This window comes from Micropterus dolomieu, linkage group LG06 (assembly GCF_021292245.1).
Source record: "Micropterus dolomieu isolate WLL.071019.BEF.003 ecotype Adirondacks linkage group LG06, ASM2129224v1, whole genome shotgun sequence".
Taxonomy (NCBI): Eukaryota; Metazoa; Chordata; class Actinopteri; order Centrarchiformes; family Centrarchidae; genus Micropterus; species Micropterus dolomieu.
Window position 1 is genome coordinate 2,409,666 of NC_060155.1, and position 18,781 is coordinate 2,428,446.

Consider the following 18,781-nt stretch of genomic DNA (forward strand, 5'->3'; position numbering starts at 1 on the left):
CCCAACACTGGCTGGTAGGCAGATTGGGCTAGCAGTTTCCCCTGCTTTCAGTCTTTATGGTAAGCTAAGATAGGTACATATTTAACAAAACAGACATTAGACAGGCATGTGATTGGCAAAGGGCAAAAAAGCAGGAAAATATATAGAGAACCCCCAACACCCCGATTAAACTGGCAGCAGCAGGACCCATGACAATAACTTGTTTGGTGGATGTGTTGCAGTGTGAATCAAAGACAAGATGTCTATGAAGATTCTCAGTCATCCAGGTCATAGTTATCCAACGAAGGTTAAAATCAAGAGCAACTGGACTTGGTTGAAGATACTGAAAGACGTTTCGTCCCTCATCAAAAGGACTTCTTCAGTTCTGACTGGCAGGGAAACTCCGCTATTTAACCTCAGTGGGGTCTTTGGCCAGGGTCATTGATACCGCTGGTTCGTTAGTGTTCCTGGTTGCTGTGACGACGTCAGTCAGTCAGAACTGAAGAAGTCCTTTGGATGAGGGACGAAACGTCTTCCAGTATCTTCAACCAAGTCCAGTTGCCCTTGATTTTAACTTTCGTTGAATCAAAGACAAGTGTCTAATCCACCGCAACCTCTCAACAGCTAAATGTGCAACATGCAACATGAAATAATTGAGTCTATAACTAAATAATATAACTACTAACTTTCAAATTAGTTCAGTAAAAGTTAATAGATTATTTTTAATGAATAAGAGACAGCAGCAAAGGTTGTCGCCGGTGTAAGACCTGGTGGCCTAACTGTTAAAGAAACAGTTATATTATTCAGGAAACTCTGAGAAAACAGCCACATCAGTCTCTGTCTGATGATAACCTGTAGAAAAAAGTTTGATATTTCAACTCTGGCAGCGGGCGGGCGACAGTTTCACGGGATTGCATGATAGAAAGTATTGATCGCACCAGTTACACAGAAGCCGTTGCCATGGTTAGCTCGCGGAGCGCTTGTTTGCCTGAGCACAGAGCGACCCCGCAGATCCAAGCCGTCTGAAACGGCCTTATATAAACCCTGTCACAACCATTCACAAGAATTTTTTTTATAACTTGCCAAAACCTTTAACATAAGGATGATTTAAAAAGCCACCATTCATACAGCAAAGTGTAGCGTATTTAGCCTTTATGATTGATAAATCGACAACAAAGTCAAAGTAAACATTACATAGCTTAACAAGCAATAATCAAAACATACCCGATTTTTCCGATCCTTATTGTCAAATCAGTGTTGAGCAAGTTACTCAGAAATAAAATAGTAATTACCAACTAGTTACTCAGCATATACTCCTTAAAAAAGTAATATTAGCTACTCTACTTATTACTGGGTGATATATAATGCCTCTCTCTCCCGATCATAGACTGTAGTCCAAGCATCACTGGCAGTAGCAGCCGGAGTTTCTTTCTGAGTCTTTCAGGGTCGGTGCGTTCAGCAGCGCAGCGTTACTTGGATTAGTACCTGTAATAACATTACTGTTTTGGTAATAGTAATCCAAGCATGACCCAGACTGCATTTATTACGGACTGAGCCAAACGTGGCTCGATTCCACTCAGTTTAAGCCCGACTTAGATGGATTCATTACCTATTCCAGTCATTATAATTAAGCTCGTGTTTTCTGTGGCTGCTCCAGATATTTTAATGATTTGACACACAGGACACGGATTTTCATTCATATGCATAAGAGGTATTGTCTGGTTCACCTCAGCTGTCTCTCACTTATCTTCACTGTGTGTTGAGAAAAATTAATGTCCTTAGCATTTAGTATGCAGTCTGGACTTTTCTTGATTCTGTATTTTTTAGTTTACACTCCATTTGCCACTATCCCCTAAATTAAAATTAAAAGTATTTGTCAAAGCATGTTAATATCCTCATTTTATAATTTGATCTGAAAGTCGTGCTCACCAAGTGTGGTTGTATTTCTCAAAGATAGGAAAAAGAGTTTTATGTATAATGTATCTACTGCATTTAGAGCATCTTTAGGTGCATTTTGCATTACTTTAGATCATTGTATTCCTTCAGAAGTTTCTAGCATTGCTTACCTGGTTGACTATCATGAAAGTTGTTGAAACAAAAAACATCAATATTTTGTACTGTTGGATAGAACAACTGAGTCATGCTTTTGACTTGTCTGTGTCTCACCTGTTTTATAACTGAATATTGAAGCTATGTGAGAAGCTTTCTGCTGAAGTTGATAAATGCATGTTGAATATCTTACACACATCTCTATCGTCACACATTTCTCTCATAATCACTTAAAAGGCTTTTGGCTCTATGTGTCCAAAGTTGCCACGCTGCTGCTTTAATTCACAGCTAATGGAGAGTGGAGAGCTAATGTCAATGGCTCTGACAAAATGACTGTAATCCATACGTTTGACCTTTATCACTTTAACCTCAAGTGCTTCCCACCACGACGGACAGGAACTCATTGACTAACTTCAGAATAGAGCACATCAGTGGACTATGGCAGTGTTTGTTTTAGACCATTAACTACAAGTTATGTGTACTGTAGTTTTAATTTAATTTAATTTATTTTATTTAAAAGGGACAGCGTACAGTAAAACATAAACGTTACCATTTGATGCACTGTACCAGATTATAGCTTCAAGCTAATTTGCATCTGCAGTCCCTTGGCAGGTCATCGTTAATTTACAATAATAAATACATTTGCTAAGGCTGACTAGTTCATTAGAATGCCACCAAGATCACGACATCGCCAAACAGCATCCCAGTCATATTGCGACGTCCACCAAAACAATTGCAACACGACCCCGAGCCACATCACTCAGCCCCAGCACAAATAAACACATAGCCACTGACATTTTACAACTGATACTATAAGTTTTTTAGATTGATTACCTTCCTTTCAGGCAGCCATGGTCTCACTTGCATTATACTACAATCAGGAGTTTCACAGCCTTAGGGAAGAAGCTGCTCTGTAGTCACCACCACATTTTTATTTTATGGGAAATTTGATGTTAAGAACATATAATTAAACAGGTAACTGAATAAAGGAATGTGAAAATATGAGGTGACAAAAGAACACGGATGTGTTGGCAGGACTTGGCCCCTCTCTGCAGCAAGATTCAAGTCACAGTAAGCGGATTTTAATAGAAATGATCTCAACCAAACCTCTTTGTCTAAACCAAACTGATTTGTTGTTGATGAACTACTCATGCAAGACCATCAGTTTGGTCCTCTACAAGTGAAAAAAGAGTTATGGAAAGGTTACGTACTTCGGTTTATTTATTTATTTTTTACAGAGAGACAAGGAAGGCCAAGTGAGATTGGAAGTGAAGAAGATTTAACTGTTACGTACACAGATTCAGTGCCACATCACACAGAGTCTCTCAGGTCTCAGTCCAGGGTTACATGCAGTATGCTTGGAGATGATACTTATGGAATTCCCATTACATGGTCAATTAAAACACGAGGAGACCCTTCTAAACCAAAGAAGCTTATCTCATTCAGTTACATTTTAAAATATTACATATTAGTGTCTCGCAAGGTTGTCCTGATTTAGGACATAAATCAGTCCAACAGTGTGTTTCAACATTTTTGGAGATTAAATTCATTCTTTGAGGATCCAGTCTATGAAAATGTGATTGTTTTCTCAACCTTCACTTGCTAAAGCATAATACAATAAAAATTTTGTGCATTTATTTGTTCTTACATTTTACATCTAAAGTCTTCTTCTCTCAGCTGTTTTGTTGTCCTTCATTTCATGCTTTATATTGTTTAAAAATGTCATCAATTTTATGTGTTTTACTCCCAGTCCTTCCTTCCCCTTTCCAATCACAGTCATGGACATAAATTACAGCTTTGTTATAATGTGTGCATAATTACAAGCTGTGTCCCCACTAACATCAACGCAAAATGAACATGCTGCGAGTGAATGGAAGATGCATGACTTGCTCTGAGCTGTCTGTCTGATAGCAAATGTTGCATTTTGGTCTTCCCTTTTCTTCCTTTTCCTTAATTTTCTTTTTCTTTTGTGTATGTAATGAACATAACTGTGTGTCTGTTCTTCTTTTTCATTTGTAACTTGAATGAAACAAAAGGGGGACAAGCAGGTTCATTCTATGTGCATGTGCTTTCCCCCTAGACTCTGGCTGCCCTAACGAGAAATTCGATAAATCTGCTTCCAAACCATCTTGCACAAGCTTTGCATGTCCACTCTGGTCCTGAGGAAATTAACAAGCGAATAGAGAGCGCCATCGACTTACGGAGTGGCGATAAGTTGAGAAGAGAGCATATCAAGCCTTTCTCACTGATGTTTAAAGACTCCAGCCTGGAAGAGAAGGTAGCTGGGGTTTTAGACAGATAACTGTTTTTTTCTTTCTGTCTCCCTCCTTATATCAATTCTTAGATGAAGATTTTCAGAAGCAAAACAAGAAGCAACTATTTTTTCCTATCATGAGTAAGCTAAAGGCATTTATACTAGATACCATGGTGGTATCGCACGGAAAAAAGGCATGGCATTTTTTTCATTTTACTGCATTTACACAAGTCAATGTTACCTACGGAAACCTTAATGGTATAACTGAGGGTCGTGCAAAATTAATGGGGAAATTAGCAATTTAAATACATTTACTGGTCGAGGGTTTTATTTTCGCTCTTTCCTTCATTAGGTCTTCCAGGGAATAGAGTCTGAAGTGTGCCACCAGAATAATTATGGACTCAATGTATACATTTTAAATAACTATTATAACTAAATTTACATTTATATAGAGTTATAAATGTTCAATTATTTTGCTAATTAATAATCCCGTTTTCGTGTTAGGCCTTTAATTTATATATTATAATTGCATTTTAAAATATGTTTAAAAGTGTTTTTAAAGGCTTTTACATTTTGTTATTTCATTTACTGTCTGCATATCATATTCCATCTCATAATTTTCTCAAAGTTCCCATTCTCATTTTCAAGAATGACGTTTCATTCTTGAGCATAATGAAAAGTATAATTATTCCGTCAGCACACTTTGGACTTTATACTAGTGTCACTGTATAAACACAGTGAACCAAATATATAAATATATATATATAACAGTAGACAGAAACTCTTTAGACTATTCTTTTTTTAATGAGTTACTGCCAATATTGCGCTCAAACATTAAATCCACTTAACCATGACCCATGTTTGATTCTAAAGTTTAAAACAAAGCGGCTTAGATTTTTTTCTTTGACGCGTATAGAATAGTCAGCATGGCAATTTGTAGATTTGTTTTGCTGAGATTGCAGAACCCCCTTCAGTTTACTCATGACCAAAAGTCCATGCCATGGACCTGTTACCCTTTTACACTCTTGTGGGAAAAGTTGACTTTTTTTCTTTTTACTGGAGCACATTGCATTCACTAAAGAAAAAAGAGATTTCTGGGATGTGTTCTCAAATTTACAAATTACATATCCTATAATTATGACTCTCTAATTATGAGACCTTCACTTTACTAGACCAAATTAATAGACGGCTACTAGTAATTACTACTTGTAGTATAAAGCTAGTACTTTATGAAATACTAAAACACATAACTGCATTGTTGCAGCTGAGTTACATCAATCATAAAACAAAACAATATAAGGACACTCAAGGTGGGTAGGTAAGAAACAGAAAACATAAAAAAAAAAAACAACTAACCCCATCTCTAAATATATTGTATGGCCAAGTGTATATGCTTTGTAAAATGACTACAAAAGTCAAATCAACATGATTGACAGTCGTTATCATTTCATTTGACAGGGCTATAATCATTTTCACCTCAATTCATGCCTTAACAGTCAGCTGTTCTTTAGAAACTCATCCTGGGCAGCCAAACGTTGATCAGACCCACAGAACTTTTAAATTCTGTTGGAGATCCTGAAGTTTCCAAAGATACTAAACATATCGGGCAGAATCTTGTGGAAAATGTCCCTAAAATGATATGTAAAACAACAACAAGAATGTTTTCATTTAATGGAATGGTTCAACCATAAAAAGTCTTGGGTTTGAGCATTTCACTCAGTGTAAACATATCTTCCATGACGAGCTGGAGAAAGCTGTTAAATAATGTGAAATATGATATTGTCAGGATGGGGAATAAGATAAAGTCACTTTTAGGGCCAACAACAGTGGAAAACTTAATTTTTAGGGGCTAATTTTGCTTATTTGCTATATTTCATCTTTGTTTTAATGCTTTGGCAGGTACAGGTACAAAAACACTATAAGCTGGATTAATAACAGTTTTGCTGACAACAGCTGGCACCAAGTAAACTTGGACAAGTTGTTTCCATAGTGACAAATACCAATGAAACAGCCTATGGCAGCAAATTGACTAATCACTTAACGTTGACAAATTTTAATTCTCCTATAATTACAACATGGTAAGTCATAATCAAGAGAATGGAAGTCATAATTACAAGAAAATGTTTTTGAATATTCTTTGTCTTTGGTGATTGCAGTGCACTTCTGTAGCTTTTTGTTCCCTTTCTCCCCATTTTTTGTTCCATGAATAAGCTCACCTTTAACCTTTGAGTTGACCTTCATATGGGCATCTATGTTTTCCTTGGTGTCCCACCGCCATCTTCAAAACCTTTCCAAGAACCTTATTTTTTTTGGTTGACCTCTTAACCTCTTCAGTAAATGTGCCGTGCTGTTGGCCTCCCTATTTTTTTTTTGCCAAAGTTGTGATGAAACGTGAAGCATCCTCTTGCTAATTTCCCAGCACCCTCTGAGAAAGAGACAGAGCAAGGACGGGATAGCGGGGGCCATGGGAGTGGAAAGCTTAAGATGACATAAGTCAGGCTGTTGGCCCAGACTGGTGACTCATCAGTTTAGTCACATATCAGCGCAGGGCTTTATTTAGGAAAATGCTAATACCCACGTTCTTACATACCAAACAGTTCCCCCCTCTCAATATAACTTGTGATTGTTTAAGTAAAGTTTACTGTGTAATTGAAAATTGTTAACAAAAAAGTACAATTTACTATCCTCTTTTGTAAGTGTTGACTTTATTCTGAGTGCATTTGAAGGGAATAGTTCAACATTTGGGAAATTAAGCTGAGCTGTGACTGCTGTTTTTTGATAACCAGCAGTCTATTAGAAATGCTTACTTTTTAGTTAACATCTATATTAATGTAAGAGGAGTGGTGATGGTGCAGTGGATAAGACACATACCTTTGGTGTGAGAGACCCGGGTTCTAATCCACTATGAGATATCATTGTGTCCCTGAGCAAGACACTTAACCCCTAGTTGCTCCAGAGGCATGTGACCTCTGACATGTATAGCTATTGTAAGTCGCTTTGGATAAAAGTGTCAGCTGAATAAATGTAATTCTTAAGGTAAAAACAATGTATTAGATGTAGAAAGTCACCCAAAACTTGCTTGTGTGACGTTTTTCTGAGCTTCAGTTCTTAGTGCTAGCAAGTTCATTATCTATTATTTCTCAAATCCAGACAATTCAAATTTCAGTTAAACTTTCAAAAACCCTCTCCTGCCTCACTTTAGCTTTGCTTATTTTATTGTTTTTAGCTCTCTGTTTGTGTCTCCGACTCAGCTTATAGCTGACTGCTAGCAGCTAGCATTGTGCTTGTCAGTTTTGCAAGTTCCCCAGGACCCCACAGCTAACCCACCGGCTCCTGTCTCTCTCTAACGCTTGTGGTTGAACCATTGCATACATCTGTGGCAGTGTGTTGGTGTGTTTGAGGTGCATTTCAGTGTGTTAAGTCTTCTCTGTTTGTCTGAAAACGTGTTTCTCCATCTTCCCCTCACTTGCTTTTCCTCCCTCTTTCTCTTCCACTTTCCTGTCACGGTGAAGTACTCCCAGATGAGGGACGAGGTGTTCAAGTCCAACCTGGTGTGCGCCTTCATCGTACTCATCTTCATCACCACCATCCAAAGCCTGCTTCCCTCTGCCAGGTAAAAGAGGACAGACTGTCAACATGGTGGACACATTTAACTCCTGCCATACATCCAGGTTATAGCTTCTGATCGACTAGCTTTCAGTTCTCAATGTATATTCTCATAGAGTTTCTACAATGCTAAAACATTTTAGGTTAAAAACAGGACTCCATATTCAAAGAAAAATGTTTGCACTTCGTAATTTTTGCCTGATTTAACAATGATTGCAGATGTGCTGTCCAAGGCCCCTGCATGTCTGCATGTCTCGTGTTATTTTCTTAAAATGAGCACCAAAGTGTTTAGCCCTCTTGCCCACAAATAACTACTGAACCAACTGTAGAGACATTAGCTGTAGCTAGCTAGCTGTGGGCTGTGTGTGTGTGTGTGTGTGTGTGTGTGTGTGTGTGTGTGTGTGTGTGTGTGTGTGTGACGGCTCAAACCTGCTTTTCCTCTTGTCCCTATACATTTATGAATTAGTCATAATGTCAAAGATAAGCACACATTTTCAACTCATGCATTATTGACAAATGTGCCAGTTAAACATTTGCTTTGCATTCAGTCTGAATACACTTAATGTCCCTGTTTGTGAAATGCAAGATGTTCAGATGTTTTTGTAGTAAACCATTTATCTTTAAATATGGAAAGAAAACACTGGGAATATCAATCTTTCAGAAAGACTGATGAAAGAAACTTACTTTGAGAAAATACACCATCTGGCTAAGGTTAATAGAACATATTGGATTGCATAACATATTGGAGTTATTTAGAGAAAAGGTTCTATTAATTAGTGGATACTGATCTAGTTATTAGGAGAACATTAAATCTAAAATGTCATCATTTAAATCATTTACATATGTCAGAATGTTTTCGATGATGCTTTAAAGTGTCACCACAGTCCAATCCTTAAATGTTGTATCCTTATTATTACTTTGCCATTTATTGTGTTTCCACAGGATGCTAACCATGGTGATCCAGTTCTCGGTCCTCATCGTCCTCCATTCCTGTCTGGTCCTAGTTACAACGGCGGAAGACTACAAGTGTCTGCCTTTGGTTCTGCGCAAAGCCTGCTGCTGGATCAATGAGACCTATGCAGCGCGAAACGTTATTATCTTTGTCTCAATCCTCATCAACTTCCTGGCAGCCATGATCAATATAGTGAGTTCAATTCTAACTTCCAGATTATTGCTGATTTCAGAATATTTACAGAGTCAATATTTGTTGTCTATGCGCTCACCCTCGCAAGGATACACCAAACTCTGACTTTGCTCTGTTTATGGTTTCCAAGTGGCTCCCCAGACACTTTTTCATTGCACTTTCCTTCTTAGACCTTCTTAGACTCAGAGACTTGAATCTTTTTGGGGGGACATCATAGAAAACATTATCAACAAAACATAAGAGAGGTCCCGGCATATTGTCTGAAGCTCACATCTTATTTTAGAGCACTACGCGCCTAATCCGACATTACTGTGTGTTGCGTTATTGTTTCCTTTTCTTTCCTTTCTTGTCTAAACCTAATCTTGATATAAAATAAAATCTGAGTTTAGAGGCTGTGCTGATATAGAAAGGGACTAAACGGATTAAAGTCTCACTCCAGTTTGTCCGCAAATTCCATGACAAGATCAAAATCTACCTCACAGTACTTGTTGACTTCCCTACCCTGTTTTTGGCAATAGTTCTTACTGAGGATGTAAATGTTTAAAAACAGATTGCACATATACAGTTTCATAAAAAAGTAATTCCATAAAAGAGCTGGAAAATGTAGGTTTCTCAAACAGAAGGAGATGTATTTATTTAATGGGGACTGTTTTCAGCAGTGGATTAATTCACATTTGGTACTCTTACTCTCTTTATTTTTCTTTGGCGGCAGGATTGTGTATGTGGGATGGAGTAAAAATACAGTGCGCGTGTTCATGGTAATGAAGGAACATGTTACCCAGGGCAACAGTGTGGCTTATTTATGTGTTTTAAATAGTTTTTGGACAACAATGGCGTTTTGTGTCACAGAGGAAAACAACAGTAGATCCATTCATTGTTGGTTTGGGTCTTTCCATGGGAATTGTTGACAATAAGAAAAATATAGGATCACTAGACTTCTCCTTTAAGATTAGTGTTGAAACAAAGGGGCAGGCAATGGTATGTTGTGTTATTGTCAGACCTTTAAATAGTATTAAAGTTGAATGCAGATCTGTAAGACGTAAGAACCAACTTCATACTATATCACAAATCACAAAAGGGGTCACATCATACATAACTAGAAATTGAAAAGTTGTTTAATGCAAGTAGTAAATAAGTTTATTTAATATAGCAGAACAAGTTCACAAAGTGCTTTGCAAGAATAAAATAATAGAAATAAGACCATCAAAATAGTAAAGAAACAACAATAAAACATAAGCAACATCATCATAAAAACAGTAAAACTAATCATACAATAAAACACAAGCAATAACTGACCTTACAAAGATCGCAGACATTAAACAGCACGACCTGGTGAACAGCCTCACAGCAGCGTTCTGGGCCAGGGACAACTTGCAGGTGAAAAGGGAATTGTAGTAGTCTAACCGAGATGATATAAATTAAATGATCATCACTAATTGAATGAATTTCAGTTTTTCAACCGCCACTTTCATAACTTTTAGATTCATGAATTCAAAAGCTGTTTATTATTTTCTAAAAGTCTGACCTCAACGCCCCCAATTTACCTGATATGCCAGCTGTGTTCTTCAGCAGGGCGGCATCTGAAAGACACTGGCCCGCAGTCATTACTTAACTAAAGCACATGAAACAGGCTTATAATTAGCTTTTAGTGCTACAAGGGCTCTGCTTGCATCAAACAAACCATATTATGCAACCCAGAGGCCTCAACTGGTGAGAAAAGGATCAGTCAAAGAAATAAAAAGGCGTAATCCCAAAGAAGCTAACAGAACCTTCTCACTAATGTGGAGACGTTTGCTTGTGTCACTGAATTCAAACTGGAGAAAAAAAAATTGCAAGTGGTTCTTTATTCTTATAAGGGATTTGTTAAATAATCAATTTACAGGGTTATTCATGTTCAGCATCAATTAGCAAGTGGAAACTTGCTTTAGTTTCCAATAGCTGATAAGCAAATAAGATATGTTGATAGTGTATGTTGCAGATCCATTTTGTCTAAACATTTTGCTGCTTTATGTGCTCTTGGCAAGGCTTTGCTGTTGCAAATAGAAACCATTAAAGTGGTTTAACGATAAAATCAATAAACATAGAAAACAGACGTGAATTAGAAGTGAACATCAACAACAAAATTTAAAAAACTACATGGGTTTTTGAAAATCAGCAGATCAGTTCAATAGTTTTCAATAGTTTTATGGTCCCATGCACTCTCTGCTGCAACCACAGGTTACAGGAAACAGTGTTCTCTTGAAATGTGAACATCTCAAAAAACGTCTAGTTAAGAAAATAAAGAGAAAAAAAGGGAGAAAACAAAAATGAGCTGTAAGTTAAAAAAATTAAAACTGATAAACTGCTGAACTGTAAAATGAAATAAAAAAAGAATGAGCCCTCTGTATTCTTTAGCTCTCATTGATTTTGATTTGAATATGAATATTCTTTTTTACTAAGAAAATGTTTGTTATTGTTTCACACGTCCTGTCTTATTTCTCTCTTTAAAATAAAATCATCAACATCACCTGTGGGCGGCACGGTAATGCAATGATTAGCACTGTCGCCTCAAGGCAGGAAGGTCGTGGGTTCAAACCCCAGCCTTTCTGTGTAGAGTTTGCATGTTCTCCCCGTGTCTGCATGGGTTCTCTCTGGGTGCTCCGGTATATCCCACTGTCCAAAGACCTAGGTTGATTGGTGACCCTAAATTGTCCCTAAGGTGTGAGCGTGAGTGGTTGTTTGTCTATGTGTGGCCCTGCGATGGACTGGTGACTGGTGACGGTCCTGGTGACCCCGCCTTTCGCCTGATGTCAGCTGGGATTGGCTCCAGCCCCCCGGGATCCTGTATGCAGGATAAGCGGTTGACGATGGATGGATGGACATCACCTGTTTTTTGCGCACTTTGCATCTTGAGCTTTTTTTTAAACTAGCCAGAAATTTAAATGCTTCAAAATTCACTTTTGTGTTGCAGAACGGAGCTACGAGAGAGCTTCTCGCGTACTCTGGGTACCAACTTCAGTCACAGATCAGCTGTTTGTTAATATGAAAATGTTTCTCATTCTTTCTTTAAGAGATCAGAAACATGCAGCCTCCTGCAGAGAGCTCATCTTGTTCACTCACAATGAGCTATGCACTTCTGACACAAACGTTTTGGAAGATTAAAAGCTTGATTAAAGAACACCCACTTTACACTGACTCTGCATCAGTTTAACACTGCACCATAACAATAATCCCCCCTGTTGGTCTCTCACAGCTGTGGTGCGACTTCGACAAGTCCAGCACCTTCAAGAACCAGACGTACAACGAGTCGGCCTCCATCCCAGACATCTGCTTCTACCCAGAGGTACCGACTAAATGAGGTGTCTGAATTTTGCAGTCAGGTCCATCTGTTGTGTTTTTTCACTTCTTCGACAGCGGAAAAATGATGAATTAAACATCCTCAGCATCTGCTCGCACCCAGAGGGAGGTCTCGCCTCAGACAACGGCGACTGATGGAGCTATCAGAACGTCACGGAGAAAACATCCATTATGTGATTTTGCTCACACAATATGCAGCTGATTGATGGACTCAATAAGGCAGCAACATGTTTTGTTTGTAGCTCCAGGCTTGAGTCACATATCCTTACATGTATATCACAACCTTATTTTCTCCAGAGGTCAGGAGAGCTCATGTGTTAAATAATAATTAATAATAATAGCTAAAATAGTTTTTAGATACATAAAAAAAAGAGTTATTGACTTTTTTATGTTGGGACAAAACCTGACTGGAATATGAGATTAGACACAAAAACATGCAGATCTGAGGCCTTTGGTGAAGTGGGATGCCATTATAATGTTTTATAGCCAGTGAAGGGGAAATGCTTTGTCAAGTCTGAGGGAATAACACTGATGATGTCATAGCGACGTCATCACAGTTATTTCAGTTTGGGCTTGCAGACTAGAAATTAATAACTGGAAACCTGAGTTAAAAAAAAATCTGCCTCTTAGTATGTCCAAAAGGTTCTCAGTCATCCAGGTCATAGCTATCCAAGGAAGATTAAAAGCAAGGACAACTGGACTTGGTTGAAGACACTAGAAGACGTTTTGTCCCTCATCCAAGAGACTTCTTCAGTTCTGACAGACTGGTAGGGAAACTCAGCTATTTAACCTCTGTGGGGTCATTGTCTGAATGATCGATGCCACTGGTTTGTAAGAGCTCCTGGCTGTTGTAAAGACAGTCGTTATGGTCGTTGGAGCCACCCGGGACCAAGTCTGAACGACCTCATCCTCACCTGAGGCCAAAAAGAGTTGTCTCTTAGTAGTTCACCAAGACGCTGGAAATGCAACAGTAAATTGTACCTCTTTAAGAATTTTTAACTGTAGAAAGGCTGAGCTATTGAACAGCCCGATATTTTCTTGCCTTCTATCTCAACTGTGATCCTCCCTAGAATAATTTCTTGCACAGATTCAATTTTCAACACAGCAAAGTGCAGCTGAGGATGGTGGCAGTGTCATTAGTTTTGCAGGGATTTGGTCATAAACTAAAAGTATTGGACACATGTTTCTTTGTTTTTCCCAGTATTTTGTGTTCACGGGGGTCCTTGCGATGGTGACGTGTGCGGTGTTCCTGCGGCTAAACTCTGTGTTGAAGTTGGCGGTGCTGCTGGTGATGATCGCCATCTACTCACTGCTGACCGAAGCTTTCTACACCTCGCTGTTTGTTCGCTACGACACCGTCCACCACAACACAGAGTGAGTGTTTTAGAAGTTTGTTCAACAAGTTACACTTTGCATCATGCTCAACAATCAGACACGGTTGAAATGTTCGGGGCCCTGTTTCAGAAAGGACGCTTAACAAATTCTAATCCTAACCCTAACCCTGAGCTCTGAGTTACTCTGTCAACTCTGAGTATGTTGAACCTAATGGACGCGCGTGAGTGGCGAATGAAAAAAAGCCATCCTCAATGGAGCTCCGATACTCCGATTCATCATGGCAACGGGTAAATAAAGAGCAGAGCATTCAGTGGTGCTATAAAAAATAGGAATGCGTGCCAACGTGGACCATGACATTTATCTAAATAAAACAGGAGTGGAATAAAGTCAAAGTTAACAATGTTTTAACTTTTTAAGTTAAAACATTTACTTGAATTTCCCTAATGAATGATAAAGCGCTGGATTCCTATAGGCTAGTGTATGGACATTTGACTGTAAAGTCATAGTCCGACCCAGTAATAATTTTGTTGGGGTTTGCAGTTGAAAACTGACTGTACAGTGTTTACGTAACAAACTAATATCTAGCCGGGATTTTGATTTTTCTAAAAACATCTGCAGATGAATGCGTTCGGTATTTGATATCAACAATGTGAATGAGAAAATGAAATGGTGTGTCAGACAGCTGCTTCATGCGTTGCAGGAGGGGAGTAGTCAAAGAGAAACTCAGAGTTTGTTGAAGTAAACCTCCTCCCGAGAAGTTTCTGAAGTTACTGATCTAGGGATTATCTGATCTCATCTGATCAGAGTTTCCCTCATCTTAAGCTGACAGTTTTCACTGAACCCGCTTTCTGAAACAAAGTCTGGGTATCTACATAGTTTGTCTGTTTTTTTGACACATTTGGCCATGTAGTGTCTGGTTGTAACCCTGGTTATCTGAGTGAGAGCCAGGGTTAAAATATATGTAATCAAATTACAATCAGGAGAATCAGAGACTCCTCTTAAAAATTGGTGGTACATTTTCGCAGACATCTTCGTTTATGAACAGTATCTCAAAAACACGACTGAAACTGACCACCTTCCTCTACTTGGAACTGAAACTTAATATGTACAAGACTGTTTCCCATTGTGTACAGCCAATCACCTCATTAGATTTTATAGCATTTGCTGCATACGTTTTATAAGTAATGGTGGCAAATTGGTGAAAATAACTCCTTAATGTCATGTTTAGATCAACCAAGTACATGTGTTAAAGTAAAGACAGGTACATTAATATATCTTCATTTTCTCCGTCTGCTCTCGCCTCTTCCTCTTCAAAAACACATCAGGGAGCCTCGTTGACCTTAATTCTGGACATAAATGTGCAAATGTGTGAAAACTCATCTCACAGGCGTTGTCAGTGATAGAACAGTGGACTTTACAGTGACAATATATGAAGACATCCTGAGCATAAAATCATGAAAGGCCTGTTAAGAGCAAAAAGCACTATGCTCCTTGAAGCAGAGGTTTCCATACAGGCTTGGGAACTGACAGGAGTCAGATTCATTTCTTTAAGGCCTTCTGGGATACGAGAGAGAAGGTCATCATGAAAAGACCTCAGAAGGAGAGGAACGTCTTTGGATGATTTCCACTGTAAAACGTTAAACACTCGAGCTATTTAGTGTAATATTTCATTCATTTGTGCTGGAATTCATAAAAACACTGCTGTGAATTAATTAGTTTCTTCCATTGTAAAATAGCATTAATACATTACTAACAGCATGTTCAGTTTTAGAGAAAACCTTTCCACACATATGCAGTGGCAGACGTTTTCTTTGTTCTATTATTATTATTATTATTATTATTCTATTTTAGTCTTGCCAAGTAAAATATATGGCATTGAGTTATTCTCTGTCCAAAGATGATGTTGATTAAGCTGCTGCATGTCAGACTGTGAAAGATCAGGAGGCTACCAATGGTGTCACATCAATTCATGGCAAGCTATAATGTATTCTTGTGGTTTAGTTTTCAAATTAGAAAAAATACTATTGCTGCATAAATAAAGCTCATCATTTCAAATGTGTTTTTATCTGTTAACTTTGAGTAATAAAAACAGGTTAAAATCTGAAAAAAAATCTTCAATACAAATATTTGCAATGCAAACACTCACTACATAGTACAATTAATTTTTTATTTTTAGTAACTCCAGAATGTCAGCAGCTCATTTTGTGTTTTCTCCCCATTTTGTTCTTTGTTTTTCATCACTGAAAAATGTCCTGAGCTGCACTGTAAATGTTGCAAGAAGACCTTGTTTACAATAATACTTCTCACGACAGCAATCATGACAAATGTTGACATACAATACAGATGAGAATCAGTGTAAATGAACCTGCTCCTTTTTAAAATCTGAGTAAAAAAGAAAAGCAGCAACTTTATCACATACGCACCCTGGATATTTGACACGAGTCATGTAACATGACACTTTGTGGTGCAGCCAGTGTGTCTATCACTTGAAGCGTAACCACAAGAGTAGTCCTAAACCTTTGAAATGCCCATCTGTATGCCTAGTGAATTCCGAATGCTCATATTTCATTCTTTCTTTCGTCACCTGTGTGTTGTGTCTTCTGTGGCAATATTTGGATACTAAAGACATACGACTATATTTCACTGCCATAACCTTATTCTTTTTATGCTACAAATTATGTTAACAAATTAACGGTTATATTTAAATTGTTTTTGGGAGTCTCTAACTCTATGATATGGTCAGAGCCGCATCTCTACATTTCTCTGAGCTGTTAATCCTCAGTGATCCTGAGAACGACTGAGATTTGACATGACATCTTGTCCTTCCACACTCTGAGCTGGAAACAAAGAGTCAAAGAAAGTTTCTTCATCAGGCCCCCTGTTGTGCAGAACAAACTGAACAGGCAGATGAGTCACCTATAAAACACTTCTAAAAACTCAACTTTTTAGAGGGTTTTTCTCTGAATTGGTTCTTATTTTAGAAAATATTTTGCTGTAGTTTCATTTTAGACTTTAATGACAGATGGTTTTGTTTGCACATCTTGCTTTTTTGTGAAGAAGTGTTTAGTGTTGGATCACAAGTAAAGGTGATATGAAATGAGGACACTGATTAACATGTACATGATTGTTGTTCATATATCTTGTTTGTTAAAAAAAACTAAGGAAAATGAAAAGCAGAACAACAAGTATTTAAATTTTAAAAAGTGATGCACAGTATGCACCTCTGTCACATGAAGAGCTGAAGCAAAACATACATGACTTTTTACTTGATATTGTTCAACGATTGCTACACTTTGCATCAATGAAATAGCAGAAGAGCATCAAATTAACAAAACTCTTCCTTCTCTCTTTGTGTTCCAACAGAAACTTCCTGGGGACCAAAGAGACATCTTTACTCCTGATGGCCATGTTCCTCCTCGCTGTGTTTTACCACGGCCAGCAGGTAGGACCACGCCAGCTTCAACACTTTCACCATCAGCAAAGTTTTATCAATCGCCCAGTATGTTAGATTAAAACATTTTACTGATTACTTTCAAGGCTCTTCATGGCCTCTTGCCCTGCTATATATCTGACCATGCTGGTGTGTAGTACTGTACGCACCAGCACGTAAGTCCCTTCTTAAAACATATTTTTGTCGGAGTGCCTTTCCTGATTTTACTTGGCCTTAGTATTAATAACTATATTTGAAATCCTTAAAAAATGTTTCTCTTGTTTTTATTTGTTCTTTTTTTATTCTGCTTTTCTTGTTTTTCAGTTTTTGTTTAAAACCTGATGGTTTTTACAACTTGTGTGTTGTGATTCAAATTATAATCAATAGAAATGGTGGCACTGCGTCTTTAAACATATATTGCTGTTGAAAATTTGAAATGTCATTTTTCAATTCTGTGAGCACCACAATCCAAATCCCATTCACCTTAATTGTATCATCAAATCTAAGAAACAGATATCTTACAACCTGAATAAGTCTAGATACTATACCACTACACAGCAGCTCCAAATGTGGAGTTTGGGATAAATCAGTCCCTCCAGGATTTCACGGGTCTTCTTTTGTGATTGTTGTGGTCTTAAACATCTGATAGCTTTTTAAAAAAAAACTGCAATGAAAGTTCTGATGTTCTTGGCCGTTTTTATGCAATGAAATTGTGGGAGTAAGTGAAAACTGCAAAGGTAAATGATTTTTTCAACTTTAGAAATATAGTTGAATCAGTAACCAGTCCCTCCAGGACTTTGCGGGCCTAACCCTAACCCTATTTTTGTTTGTCAGTAGATGATTTCCTTTTATGTTCTACCACAGTACTGCAGTTTACCCCCGCTTTGGTAAAGAAGATCGGGGTTTTTTTGTCTGCTGCATCTTGTAAAAGTGACAAGCTGATGTACGACAACATTTGAATCTGCAAAGATAGGTCAAATTTGGTTATTGGTTAACGTTCCGATTGTGAAAATCCTGGAGGGACTGATAAATCTCTCCAAAAGGTTGTACAATAAATCAATAAAATAAGAAAGAAAAGAATACAGTCTTTGGTTGGAATTGCTCGTAAACACATGCAGGCTATGACGAAGGGGAGCAGACACTTCTTTATGGGCTCACAAACCAAAGACATGGGGAACCAACTCTATAACAGCCATAATACCAGAGAAAACCATCCTGGTAGGTGTTATTGCTGTGTGTTATCTGACTTGAGTGATACTTCTTCAGATACAAAGACAAACAGAAACAAACCACTTCATTTTCACATCTGATACATTGTACATGCAGTTTTTATAAAGATGCAGTCAGAGTCCGCAGCCTGGAGGAAACTGGTATCACTGCGTTGCTTTCATGCTCTCTCTATGGCAACCTTTGATCATGTAGTTCAGCGGCCTGGCATCGGTCAGCGGTGGAGGAGAGACAGCCGTAATTGAAGGCCCTTTGTAGCTCCATAAAAGTAACTGCATTTGAAGTCATCCAGTGGCATATTGATTTTCCCAGGGTCAATTCTAACACTTGTTTGGCAAAGCAGAGACAATGAGGTGTGCAACACACAGCTCTGAAAAGCTGTTTCTGTGAGATACATCAGGCCAAGAGAAAAGAGTGCTGT

General features: G+C 38.1%; 1 protein-coding gene across 1 annotated transcript in view; it reads left to right on the forward strand.

The window, feature by feature from the left end:
* The window catches only part of adcy8 (adenylate cyclase 8 (brain)), a 114,587-nt gene that overhangs the window by 80,591 nt on the left and 15,215 nt on the right, over positions 1 to 18,781 (forward strand). The window contains exons 8-13 of the mRNA XM_046051554.1: positions 4,109 to 4,306; positions 7,795 to 7,895; positions 8,831 to 9,032; positions 12,265 to 12,354; positions 13,570 to 13,742; positions 17,067 to 17,145. Of these exons, the coding sequence (XP_045907510.1) occupies positions 4,109 to 4,306; positions 7,795 to 7,895; positions 8,831 to 9,032; positions 12,265 to 12,354; positions 13,570 to 13,742; positions 17,067 to 17,145 (843 nt within the window). The remainder of the gene's footprint in view (positions 1 to 4,108; positions 4,307 to 7,794; positions 7,896 to 8,830; positions 9,033 to 12,264; positions 12,355 to 13,569; positions 13,743 to 17,066; positions 17,146 to 18,781) is intronic.